This window comes from Corythoichthys intestinalis, chromosome 8 (genome assembly GCF_030265065.1).
Source record: "Corythoichthys intestinalis isolate RoL2023-P3 chromosome 8, ASM3026506v1, whole genome shotgun sequence".
NCBI lineage: Eukaryota > Metazoa > Chordata > Actinopteri > Syngnathiformes > Syngnathidae > Corythoichthys > Corythoichthys intestinalis.
Window position 1 is genome coordinate 19,254,783 of NC_080402.1, and position 12,554 is coordinate 19,267,336.

Genomic DNA, 12,554 nt, shown 5'->3' on the forward strand with positions numbered 1-12,554 from the left:
TTTTTTAAACGTCATATTTTTAAGTAATCAGTAAAATTACTGCATCTCAGACATGTACGAAAATGCAGGATTTAAAAAAAAAAAAAAAAGGCGCCATTGACTATTAGGCTCGAGCGTTTACGTCACAGCAGCACGGGATCATGCGAGATTTGCGACAACGCAACCATTGCGGAAGCATCACGGAACATTTAAACTTAGCGGCAACCAAAGATGGAAAAAAGTAAGGAATACTTGCCAGTTTGATACAGAGACAAACTTGTTACCACGGCGAAGGACAGATATGTGAGCAATTTTAAGGATGTGAACAATGTTGACCCTCACGAGCAAGCCGAACACAAATGGAATAAAGATGTCGACAAGCTTCCACCACTACGCGAAATGGACATCATGCTGTATTTAGTGTTTGGTATATGTTACTACACTCATCAGCAATTCCGAAACTACAAATCGCTACAAAGCTACGAACAGTTTTGCTGCGGATGGGTGCAGGATCTTCACTTTATGACCATAGCAAACTGCAACACATCTTTCTAGCAAAGGTAGGCAATGTGTGTTTACATTAGTCTGTGACCACGGATGTACAAATCTTTTGCTGCATAAAATGTAGCCTGTGTACAAATTCTTTGCCACTCTCTCACGTCAAAATATTACAGCTTTTTCATTTAGCAACGACATGAATTATGTCTTATGAAGACAATGCACATGTATGCATGCTAGTTGTTTAGCTTTAGCAATAGCTAACAACAGGCCGACTTAGGGCGTAAAGTTACTGAAATTTGCGTAAACAAACGAAATTAACTTACCGGAGTGGAAGTGCATAGAGCAAACTCAGTGTGTAACTGGAGAATCAAACGTTATGCCCTTCCTTCTGATCGAGGCCACCCATGCCATTCTTCGACGTTTGGTAAGTTCAGATATGAGCTTTCCCTCGCCTTTTCTCCATGTAGGGATCCGGAAGAAACTCAATGGTGTTCCGTCGAGCTGTACATTCTCCTTTCTATTCGATCGGTTGTTGCAATTCTTTACCGCACAATAATTTCCAACCATTTTTAAAGAGCGACCTGTGTTGAAATGCCTCATTGCTTATGTTTCTCGCTTCCACAATGGCGATAGCGGCGGAAACCTCGCGAGTGCCACGTCATACGCTCGAGCCTAATTACGTGGCTTACATTGTTCTGTCCTTAAAATGGCCGACAAGTGACAACTCTTGTTCTTGTTAGCTCACTCCAGGTATATCACATCTAGGCTTTTATAAATATATCATGTATATGCTCCTAACAATGATATGGGGGCAGAATTCTTTTTCTAACTAATGTAATTGGTCTTTACCCCCCCCCCCCCCCCCGAAAAAAGATAAAATATCTTTCTGCCGTATATTTGCAGGGCTTTTTAGCCATATATTATTTTAGGACACTTAACGCTAAAGTTAGCAGGTAGATGTCAGTCGTCATTTCCGGTACAACTTTATGAACCCGGAAATAGTGGTCAAAGTAAACAAACAAGTTCCACTTTCGCACGTAAAGGTCTTGTTTTCATCATGCACCGGCTAAAAGTAATTTCAGGACATTTGTGTCCGCCGTCTTCGGGGGAAAAACGGACCGTGTGGCCCAACGAGTGCGCCGCGACGGCGGGCGACAGGCCAGACGACGTGGTGGTCGTACACGGCCTCAGGACTCCCATTGGAAAGGCCAAGCGAGGAGCTTTCAAGGTAAACATTAATGAAAAAAAAAAAAAAAAACGTTCAATAAAACTTTTAATCACTCACAACTTTCATTTTTTGTGGGCTGGATTAAGGGAATGTCAATTACTTTTAATGGGGGGAAAAATATTATTAAATGAAATGAAATATGATGAAATTAAATAATATACAGTGAGTCCTCGTTTTTCTGCGGTTAATGGGAACCAGAACCCGCCGCGGTAAGTGAAAAACCGCGAAGTAGCGCCCCCCCCCCCCCCCCCAAAAAAAAAAAAAAAGTTTTGAAAATTCCATGTATTTGTTCCAGATTTAGCACTGGCAAGAGATACATATAAGACATATTTTTTCACTTTCCCCAAAGTATAGTAATTAAAAAAACTATATAGCCTATATATTTTAGAAAATGGTTTTTAACTCATTCACTCCCAGCCATTTTCACCGGTGCAACCCCCTTCGCTCCCGTCCGTTTTACTGGACTTTGACTGATTTTGCAAGGCCCACAGAAAATTCTGTTCTATTGCTATATAAACATGGAAACCAAAAGACCACCAAAAGAAAGATTAGACTCTCTTCTTTCAGCAGGAAAAAAAAGTTAGTTCATATCTTTTTCCATTCTTTAGAAATCAGCATTAGAAAATAGCTTAGTTTGAGCAATTTTCCAATTTCTGATGAAAAAACAGAGAAATTGAGCTTTTTGTAAACACATATATTTCACACATAACTGACTTTAATACAGCTATTTTTTGCTTTCGTTACATCCCAAACATCTGAATAATGTTTTCCTTTTACAAAGTAACATAAACAACAAGACAAATAGAGCTTTTGATAGCAAAGTAACAATTTATATACACATAACTAAATGAGAGATGACGCTGTTGTGGCCGCGACGGCCGGGGTAAACTTTTCCCTCATCGCCGCCTGTCTCATAAAGATGGATTTTTGAGTCTTTCCAGCACAGACGCAACGGCATCGTCTGCTGCACTGGTGGTCCCGGTCGTTCTGCTCGGTCGTCCAACGCCTGGCATCCTCCCGGTTGTTCTGCTCGGTTGTCCGCCGCCTGGCAATCTGGACGTCTTCGGTCGTCTTCTGCCGGCGCCCTGGCCGTGCGGCCGGCCGTTTGTTCCGTTGAATCGGGTTGGGGGTCTTACCAAATGCGCTACTGCCCTCCAGTGGCCAGTTTTATTGCTTTAAAATGGATTTTCAGCTTTGTACTTTGAAGCTAAGTTGAATAAGAACCTAGAGATGTCTCTTGTTAAAAAAAAAACGTAAAAGACGTATAAATACGTCTTTGGGACACTGAAACAAAAACAGAATGTATTTATACCTTTTTGGGAGCAAATGAGTTAAGCACTTCAAATGTAATAATTTGATAAGTTTTAAACATGTTACTGTCCCACTGAATTATTCTTAAACAAGAATAAAGTAGAAAAATGCTTGCCTTTATTAAATGCTTCATTGAGTGAGTCCACTCAAATCTGCTGAAGCTACTCACTTGCACACAATGAGTTGCTACAGCAACTGTTTAACAAGTTCAACGATGATTGATGCATGCGGTGCTTTGAAGCTTAGGCTTACAAGCATCTGTGGCAAGATCAAACCCAAACATCTGTCAACATCGATAAGCAACTCCAGTGCACGGGCTGACAAACAAAGAGCAGGGAGAGGGAGGGAAGGAGCGAGAGGGAGACTACGCAATCTGCTCCGGACAACTTATTTGTAATTATTTTCTAATTGAAAATAGAATCCGCGATGGACTGAAGCCTGAGTTATACTCCGTGGCGACTACGGCGTCATTCGACATTCGATAGTTCTGCGGTGAGGGAACGCGTTGCTCTGTAATTCACCGCCAAGCCACTAGAGGGATGTGGCGTTATGTTTGTACGGTTTTGGGGCATGCTTGTTTACTTCCGCTAGTCGGAGAAAAAATAAACAATGCAAGATGGAACGCTTGAAAGTAAATATTCTGCTCATCAACACTGAATAAATATTGAACATACAAATGTTGACGGGCAGGCGACGCAGAAGACGGTTTCGAGGCGGTCTGGCCGACTTTTGATGCCGCACAGAGAGTTTTAGACTCGGGTGGAGAGAGCTAGCTTTGGCGGCTAGCTTCAAACTGGCGTCGAGCACTGCGTTCAAGGTCTACAAAGCCCTCCAGCCCGATTTGTTTGCCGTATCCTACAACCAGCCAGTGGGAAGCCATAGCAGATTTCTGGCGTCTAGGGAACTTCCCAAACTGCGTTGGGAGGCTTGATTTTAAGGTTATAATAAAAAGCACCGAGGCACTCTCAATCAGTGATGATGTATTGTGTGTGTGAACTGTCTGTTATTGAAAATTAAAGATCAAAACAACTCTTTTGACACCAAATCTGTGCTTTATTCTTCATATACTTGAAGTGTGACACGTAAACAAGTCACAGACTCACAGCAAACATATGTACACAGTAAATGATGAAGTGCACCAACCAAAAATACGACATAAAGTGATAAAAAGTTGGCAGTTTTTGGCCGACTGGGTCACCGCTTCGTGTGGCCACTCGATTCCGAACACCCACGTCTCGGTGGTTCTTCCATTTTTTTTTTTCCAATCGCCGACCTTGCCATTTGGCAATCACAATAATAATGTCTCGACGAGACTTGCTCTTCGATGATACTCCCGTCGGCTTGGTGCATAGAAAATAATGTTTGATTCTATTCTACAATGGCGGTGTTTTCGCGGGAAACCGGAAACAACAGTCTGAGCGGACCAATCACAGTCTGTTTTCGCCACGTCATACACGTCTAGGTGACGCGAAGGTTAGAAAATTCGAGAGGCGCGCGTCAGCCTACGGCATAGGGTCGTAACTCGATTCTTCCTTGACGGCGTAGGTCTGACGCGGAAGTATAACTCGGCCTTGAGGGTGGAAAGTATGAAGTGCTAAGTAGCGAGGGATCACTGTACGAGTGAACTTAGCTCGTAAGTCAAGATCTAAATGTAATGTACGTTTGTGTTATCGCCCCTGCAGGACACAACACCTGATGAGCTGCTGAGCACCGTAATGAGCGCCGTACTGCGAGATGTGGGCGTGCCGCCTCATCTCCTGGGTGACGTGTGCGTCGGTGAGCCCTGACGTCGCCCACCTGTCAATCCATCAAATCTGTCAATCCAGTCCATTGCCTCCACAGGAAATGTGCTGCAGCCTGGCGCCGGAGCCGTGATGGCCCGTGTGGCCCAGTTCCTCAGGTCAGGAGACTGCTGCTCACATCGATGACGTAAACCGCACATTTTGATGTTGTCGCTAACGGCTCTGCCACCTTTCCAGCGGCTTCCCAGAGTCAGTTCCTGTGTACACCGTTAACAGGCAGTGCTCGTCCGGATTGCAGGCCATCCTCAACATTGCAGGTATGTTTGCAAACTTTTTTTTAACCAGTTTAACTTGTACCTCAGAGCTACGTATATTTTGTATGTGCAGGTGCCATCCGGAGCGGTGCCATTGACTTGGGCCTCGCATGTGGGTACGCATGAACATCCCACGACGGACACAATCAAAGGAAATTACGAAACGTGTGTACAATTGTGTTTCTGCGCGTGTGTCAGTGTGGAGAGCATGTCTCTGCAATCCATGGGCAATCCTGGCGATTTGAGCTCCAGGCTGGTGGACAACGACAAGGCCAGAGATTGCCTCATCCCCATGGGGTCAGCCACGTCAAACACGTACATTCACCTCTTGTGACATCATTCTCAATGCTAGTGTGTGTGTGTGTGTTTGCAGCATGACTTCAGAGAATGTCGCAGAGAGATTTGGGATCTCTCGAGAGAAGCAGGACGCCCTTGCACTCTCTTCCCACCAAAAGTAAGAATTTTTTTGGAATGATTTTGAACAAAGGGACTTAACCCTTTAACACCTAAGCCTATTTTGACCGAATTTGCATGCATTTGATGTTGCCTTTATATTTCAAAGAAAAAATTGTTCACAATGGCCAAGTTGGGTCCCTTTTTTAAGGACACCTTGAACTTCATGTCCAAACTGTTGTTTTCTTCACTGACCAATTATAATCCACATTTTGGACCCAGAAAGACAAAAAAAAATCCCAAAATATTTTTTCAAAATTTGTAATGTTGATGTCCCATTGACAACCAAACATGCTCGACCAACCGTTTTGAAGCTTGATAATATTTATTCAACTTGTTAGGATAAACATTCAATAGAAAAAAATATGATTGAATAGTTTTATGTTTGACAATTCAACACAAACAGCAAGTATGGTCATAGGCGTTTGTGGCCTTTACACATACTATGGTCAAAACAGGTAATATACAGTGCAAAATATTGAGAAAAAAATGTTTATGTTGAATGTTTTGCATTTGTTTTGTTTCAGGGCGTCACAGGCGCAGTCGTCAGGCGCCTTCGATGATGAGACGGTGGCCGTCGTCACCAAGGTTCTGGACGAGGATGGCAGAGAGCGACAGGTGACGGTGGCCAAGGACGACGGCATTCGGCCGGGAACTACGATGGACGTGCTCGCCAAACTGCGACCTGCCTTCAAACCCGATGGCACCACTACAGCCGGTCGGTCCCTTTGGTGCCCCCCCATGCTGATGCTAACGTTAATGCTAATTCCTCTCTGGCGTTCATAGGCAACTCGAGTCAGGTTAGCGACGGCGCGGCGGCCGTTCTGTTGGGGCGCCGTTCCGCGGTTGAGGCGTTGAGTCTGCCGATCCTCGGAGTCCTGAGGGCTAGCGCCGTGGTGGGAGTCCCGCCAGACGTCATGGGCATCGGACCTGCCGTCGCCATCCCGGAGGCGCTACGCAAGGCTGGTAAGGTCATCTTTTCTGCTCCATTCTACTGTAGATCTCCGGCTGCCATTGACGACGATAGACGTCCAGTCCATTTGAACGTAAATTGCTGCTGTCCTAATTCAAATGGACTGACGTCAATAGCAACCATTGAGTTAATTAGGGCTTCCGTGATTAAGCCACAACTAATGGACCTTTCTCAAATACTCTGCCCCCCTTAGTTACTGTTGCTAATCCATTAAGGTTCGTGACTCCGACGGCACAAGCCATGGCAGGGAGACATACGTATACCAGAGTGTGTTAAGCGATTTATTTTGGAGCAATACTAGTGCAGTGTCCTCCAGATTGAGGCAAACAAGGTCTATAATATACAGTGGAGGGTTATAGCCAAATGTAAACTTTGTAGTAAAGGGAAACTACAACTATCGAGGCAAAAGCATACAGGTTCAGCAGTTCAGCACTTGTACAGCAAGCACAGGGTTGGGATACTCTGGTGTGGGGTGTCTGTTCACAGAATGTTACTTGAAAAAGGAATATGATGTTTAGAATTGACCGATAACGCCATCTTTGATGTATCCGTCACTGGAATGGACGTATATAGCCGTCTTTGGAAATGACTGATTTAGTCGTCATTGGGATTGACTTATATTTCTGTCATTTGAATGGATATAGCCGTCATTGGAAGTGACTGATATTGACTAACCATGTTCTAATTTTAAGCCTAGCCCCAAAAGATGTAAACATTGTAATTGACTTATTGGGACTTTGCGAAGCAGTCCCACAATTTGGGGGGGGGGGGACTAAATGTTCTTTTTTTTTTTTTTTTTTTTTTTTTAATTATCAAAATCAATAAAAAAACAAAACAAAAAAAAACCGAATCTAAATTTTTTAAAGATTCTTTATTTTTCCATTCTCATTTAATTATTAAAAAACTATATACTGTATTTTTCAGACTATAAGTGGCACTAGCCAAAAAATGCGGAAGGAATAGGGAAAAAAAAAATATAAATCGCATTTTTTGGGGGAAATTTATTTGATAAAATCCGACACTCAGAACAGACATGTCATCTTGAAAGGCAATTTGAAATAAAAATAGAATAGAGAACAACAGGATGAATAAATGTACGGTATGCTAACATTACATGATGCATAAACAATGAACTGAGAATGTAAGAATATTCGTATATATATATATATATATATATATATATATATATATATATATATATATATATATATATATATATATATATATTAGGGCTGTCAATGTTATTGCGTTGACGGGTGGTAATTAATTTTTTAAATTAATCACGTTAAAATATTTGACGCAATTAACGCACATGCCCCGCTCAAACAGATTAAAATGTAGTGCAATGTCCACTTGTTACTTGTGTTTTTTGGAGTTTGTCACCCTCTGCTGGCACTTGGGTTCGACTGATTTTATGGGCCTCAGCACCCATGAGCATTGTGTAATTATTGACATCAACAATGGCGGGCTACTCGTTTATTTTTTGATTGAAAATTTTACAAATTTTATTAAAACGAAAACATTAAGAGGGGTTTTAATATAAAATTTCTATGACTTGTACTAACATTTATCTTTTAAAAACTACAAGTCTTTCTATCCATGGATCGCTTTAACAGAATGTTAATAATGTTAATGCCATCTTGTTGATTTATTGTCATAATAAGCAAATACAGTACTTATGTACCGTAAGTTGAATGTATATATCCATGTTGTGTCTTATCTTTCCATTCCAACAATAATTTACAGCAAAATATGGCATATTTTATAGATGGTTTGAATTGCGATTAATTACGATTAAATAATTTTTAAGCTGTAATTAACTCGATTAAACATTTTAATCGTTTGACAGCCCTAAAATATATATGTATGCAGTAGTATGAAAAAGTATCTGAACCTTTAGGAATTTCTCACATTTCTGCATAAAATCACCATCAAATGTGATCTGATCTTTGTCAGAATCACACAGATGAAAAAACAGTGTCTGGTTTAGCTAAAACCACCCAAACATTTATAGGTTTTCATATTTTAATCATGGTAGTATGGAAGCAATGACAAAAAGGGGAAAAATAAGTAAGTGAATCATCACATCAAATTTAATATTTTGTTGCCCCCCTCCCCCCCTCCCTCTTTGGCAGCAATAACTTCAACCGGATGCTTCATGTAGCTGCAGATCAGTGTGGCACATCGATCAGGACTAATCTTGGCCCATTCTACTCTACAAAACTGTTGTAGTTCAGTCAGAATCCTGGGATGTCTGACATTAATTGCTGTTTTTAGGTCATGCCACAGCATCTCAATGGGGTTCAAGTCTGGACTTTGACTTGACCACTCCAGAACGTGTATTTTGTTCTCCTGAAACCATTCTGAAGTTGATTTACTTCTGTGTTTTGGATCATTGTCTTCAGTTTCAATTGTCTGACAAACGGTCTCGGGTTTTCCTGCAAAACATGCTGATAAACTTTTGAATTCATTCTTCCATTGATGATTGTAAGTTGTCCAGGCCATGAGGTAGCAAAACAGCCCCAAATCATGATGCTCCCTCCACCATGCTTCCGGTGGGGATGAGGTGTTGATGTTGGTGAGCTGTTCCATTTTACCTCCATACATGATGTTGTGTGTTACTCCTAAACAATTCAACTTTGGTTTCATCAGTCCACAAAATATTTTGACAAAACTTCTGTGGAGCGTCAAAGTGCCTTTTTGCAAACATTAAATGAAAAACAATGTTTTTTTTTTTTTTTAGACAGCAGTGGCTTCCTCCGTGGAGTCCTCCCATGAACACCATTCTTGGCCATACCTTTACATATAGTTGCTGTGCCAGTGATTTCTGTAAGTCTTTAGCAGACACTCTAGGGTTCTTTTTTACCTAAGTATTCTCCGCTGAACTCTTGGTGTCATCTTTGGTGGATGGCCACTCCGTGGGAGAGAAGCAACAGTGCCAAACTCTCTCCATTTGTAGACAACTTATCTGATTGTCGACTGATTAACATCCACACTTTTAGAGATGTTTTTGTAACCTTTCCCAGCTGTATACAAATCAACAATCCTTGATCGCATGTCTTCAAGCAGCTCTTTTGACAGAGCCATGATGCACATCAGACAATGCTTCTCATCAAGACAATTCTTACCAGGTGTGTGTTTTATAGTGGGCAGGGCAGCTTTAAACCATTTACCAGTGAATGGGCACACACCTGACTTAAATGGTTTGGAAAAAATCGGTTTCAATTGCTCCTTAAGTCTCCTTAGGCAGGGTTCACTTACTTTTCCCCCTTCGTCATTGTTTGCATGCTATCCTCATTAAAATATGAACACCTCTAAATGGGTGGGTGGTTTTAGTTAAAGCAGACAGTTTTTTTCATCTGTGTGATTTTGACGAAGATCAGATCACATTTGATGATGATTTTATGCAGACATGTGAGAAATTCCGAATGGTTCAGATACTTTTTCCTACCATTGTTTTTAACTGAGAATACAATAATGTTTTAATAATTTCACACAGAAGTGGCTCCAGAGTATAAGTTGCACCACTGGCCAAACTATGAAAAAACCCCAAAAACTTATAGTCAGGAAAAGGTCCCTTTTTTTCCGAACTATAAAAGGACAGTTTATAGTTTCCCCCCATAACAATAGCAGTGTAAGAGTTCAATTACATGTGTTTGTAGGTTTAAGCATGGACGACATAGCGGTGTTTGAGATCAACGAAGCGTTCGCCAGTCAGGTGAGCGGCGAGAAGCACGCAGCCTCTGGCGTCCTCGCATAACGGTGCCGTGTGGGTAGGCGGTGTACTGCGTGGAAAAGTTGGGAATCCCCTGGGAGAAGGTGAACCCCAACGGTGGAGCCATCGCCTTGGGGCACCCGCTGGGCTGCACGGGTGCTCGCCAACTGGTCACCTTGTTGCACCACCTCAAACGACAACGGCGAAGGTACACGAGTGCGTCTGTTTGCGTGAGCGCGTTGGTTCACGTGTGTATGCGTTTGTGTGTGCAGGGCGTACGGTGTGGTGTCCATGTGTGTGGGAACGGGTATGGGCGCGGCCGCCGTCTTCGAGTATCCTGGCCCGTGATGAGCGTGGTTGCATGAAATCAATTCCAACAGCCCCAGCTTGGCCACACCCAGTCAGGTGACTTGTCCACAAAAAAAAAAAAAAGATCAGGTTTAATAACATTTAGTACAGATGGTGTGATGTCCTAAATTTCATTTGGAATACTAATGGCGCCCCTTTAACAACATGTCATTTATGTGTAACATGTATTAGTTACACATTTAATAATGTATGCAAATATTTTTGTCAATTCTTAATTTTGTACAGGTCATACATATGAGTAAATAAAACATCTGCTGACACAAATTTGAAAAACTTGTTCAACTTCCTGTTTTTTAACCCTTTCAGGGACTGTGGTCACTACAGTGGAAAGCTCTTCAAACGTTAACACTTAGGACATTTAACCATTTATAGGTAAATGACCATTTTTGGTCATGAAGAAATATTACAGTATAGCATTTGTGATAATTTTTAACGAATTAATCATAATTGTATTACTGGGATTCCTCATTTTTTGCGGTTGATGGGGAACACCCCCGCTAAAATCCGTAAAGTAGAGGCTGAGCCTATTTACCTTAAAAAAAAAAAAAAAAAAACAGGCAAGTGAAAAACCAGTTTCTGCTATTGCACCCCTCTTTAAAATAAACGGCTGTATTTTTAGCCACAAGAACTGTTGTGTTTGATAGAAAAATATGTATAGAGCAGTCTCATGGCGCATTAAGCCCCCAAACTATTTTTATTTTGTCCGTTTTACCCTGGAGATCCCCATTTACGGACACCGCACAACTGTTTTTGTTTCAACCCAGCCATAAAAAGAATAATATTCGAAATGTCTCATTTTTAGCTTATAATCATTTATTGATGTCTAATTTTTTAGTTTAATTTTAAAAAGTTTTTTTTGATTTTTTTTTTAATCCATTCACATATTTTAAACTTTTATACAAATTACGTCACAATGAAACAAATAGTGACTGTAAATAGGTCACGGATATCTACCTCATAACTGGAGGTGGGAATCTTTGGGCACTTAACGATTCGATTACGATTCAGAGGCTCCGATTAGATTATAAATCGATTATTGATGCACCCCCACCCCCCCAACTTTTAATTTTTTGTACACTAGTTCCAAAACTGTTCCAAAATCCTCTCAGGCTAAACAAACTACTATTTCAGTATCAAGTTAATGGTTAAAAACAGTAAATAAAATACTCAAGTCCACATTCTGTATCGGCAGCTTTAAGCTACATTCAATTTAATGTTGTGAAACTTGTGAATCAACTGTTAAAATTGCTAAAATTGCTCTCGTTATTCCATAATTTCCCTTCTGTCTACTTTCGACGTGAAAGTTTTCAAACTGTTTCATCATTTAAAGATGGATTCAAGTCAAGATTTTGCCGATTTTTTTTTTTTTTAGATAAAAACTAATTAGGTTCGCTACGACAGAGCCTTCTAGAGAAGTCTACTGCTTTAAGATGGCGCCTTTTTACTAGCGCGGGAAAGTCATTTTGCATCTAGTTCTTGGTACATGATCTAACACGGCCGTCGTCTGTCATTTCACATCTAATTGTAGATATGTGATATCTACCATAGCCGTATGTTTGTAGCAACTAGCAACTGGGCGCTGTTTGTAGCGGCTGACGGCCTCAGTCAGGTATGACTGTTTTTTTGTTTTTTTAATCTAGCGGCATGAGTTGAACATATTTGCTCTCGGTCCGTTCCTCATTGCGTCCTGAAGACCGCGCTGACTATGTTTGATTTCTGCTTTACCTGGTATAAAAATCGGAATTTGGATGGTTGTGAATCGTTCTCGAATCTTCCACGGCCGAATCGCGAACAATCTAAGAATTGGAAAATTCGCACGCCTCTACTCATAACTATCGAGTATAAGCGATCCCTATATAATTAAACCGATAGTCTATCGCTTAATTGTATGTTTTTGTTACTGTCGCATTTCCCCCGATATTTTAGATGATAATCGATCTAAAAGAGAAATTTAAAAAAAAAAAAAAAA

At 41.1% G+C, this 12,554-nt stretch overlaps 1 protein-coding gene across 4 annotated transcripts; it reads left to right on the top strand.

Moving 5' to 3' along the window:
- The first annotated feature begins 162 nt into the window (after positions 1–162).
- Positions 163–10,989, top strand: acaa1 (acetyl-CoA acyltransferase 1). Of its 4 annotated transcripts, none has more exons than XM_057844762.1 (12): positions 163–539; positions 4,702–4,795; positions 4,862–4,919; positions 4,999–5,078; positions 5,149–5,191; positions 5,274–5,372; positions 5,449–5,529; positions 6,056–6,246; positions 6,315–6,494; positions 10,164–10,219; positions 10,279–10,424; positions 10,489–10,989. In XM_057844762.1, the coding sequence occupies exons 1-12, from the start codon at positions 411–413 to the stop codon at positions 10,562–10,564; spliced, it is 1,233 nt and encodes a 410-aa protein (XP_057700745.1). In that variant the 5' UTR covers positions 163–410; the 3' UTR covers positions 10,565–10,989. The 4 variants fall into 4 exon arrangements, with proteins under 4 accessions (XP_057700745.1, XP_057700747.1, XP_057700744.1 ...); XM_057844764.1 differs by having other exon boundaries at positions 4,846–4,919; positions 10,489–10,987; XM_057844761.1 differs by lacking the exon at positions 163–539 and adding an exon at positions 1,435–1,708 and having other exon boundaries at positions 10,489–10,974.
- Positions 10,990–12,554: the final 1,565 nt, after the last annotated feature.

What these genes read in the sequence shown, in the direction of transcription:
- acaa1 (XM_057844761.1), top strand. Translation starts at nt 1,538, where the DNA reads ATGCACCGGCTAAAAGTAATTTCAGGACATTTGTGTCCGCCGTCTTCG. An exon ending in CCTGGGTGACGTGTGCGTCG is followed by an intron (nt 4,796 to 4,861) that starts GTGAGCCCTGAC and finishes TTGCCTCCACAG; the next exon opens with GAAATGTGCTGCAGCCTGGC. An exon ending in CGTGTGGCCCAGTTCCTCAG is followed by an intron (nt 4,920 to 4,998) that starts GTCAGGAGACTG and finishes CCACCTTTCCAG; the next exon opens with CGGCTTCCCAGAGTCAGTTC.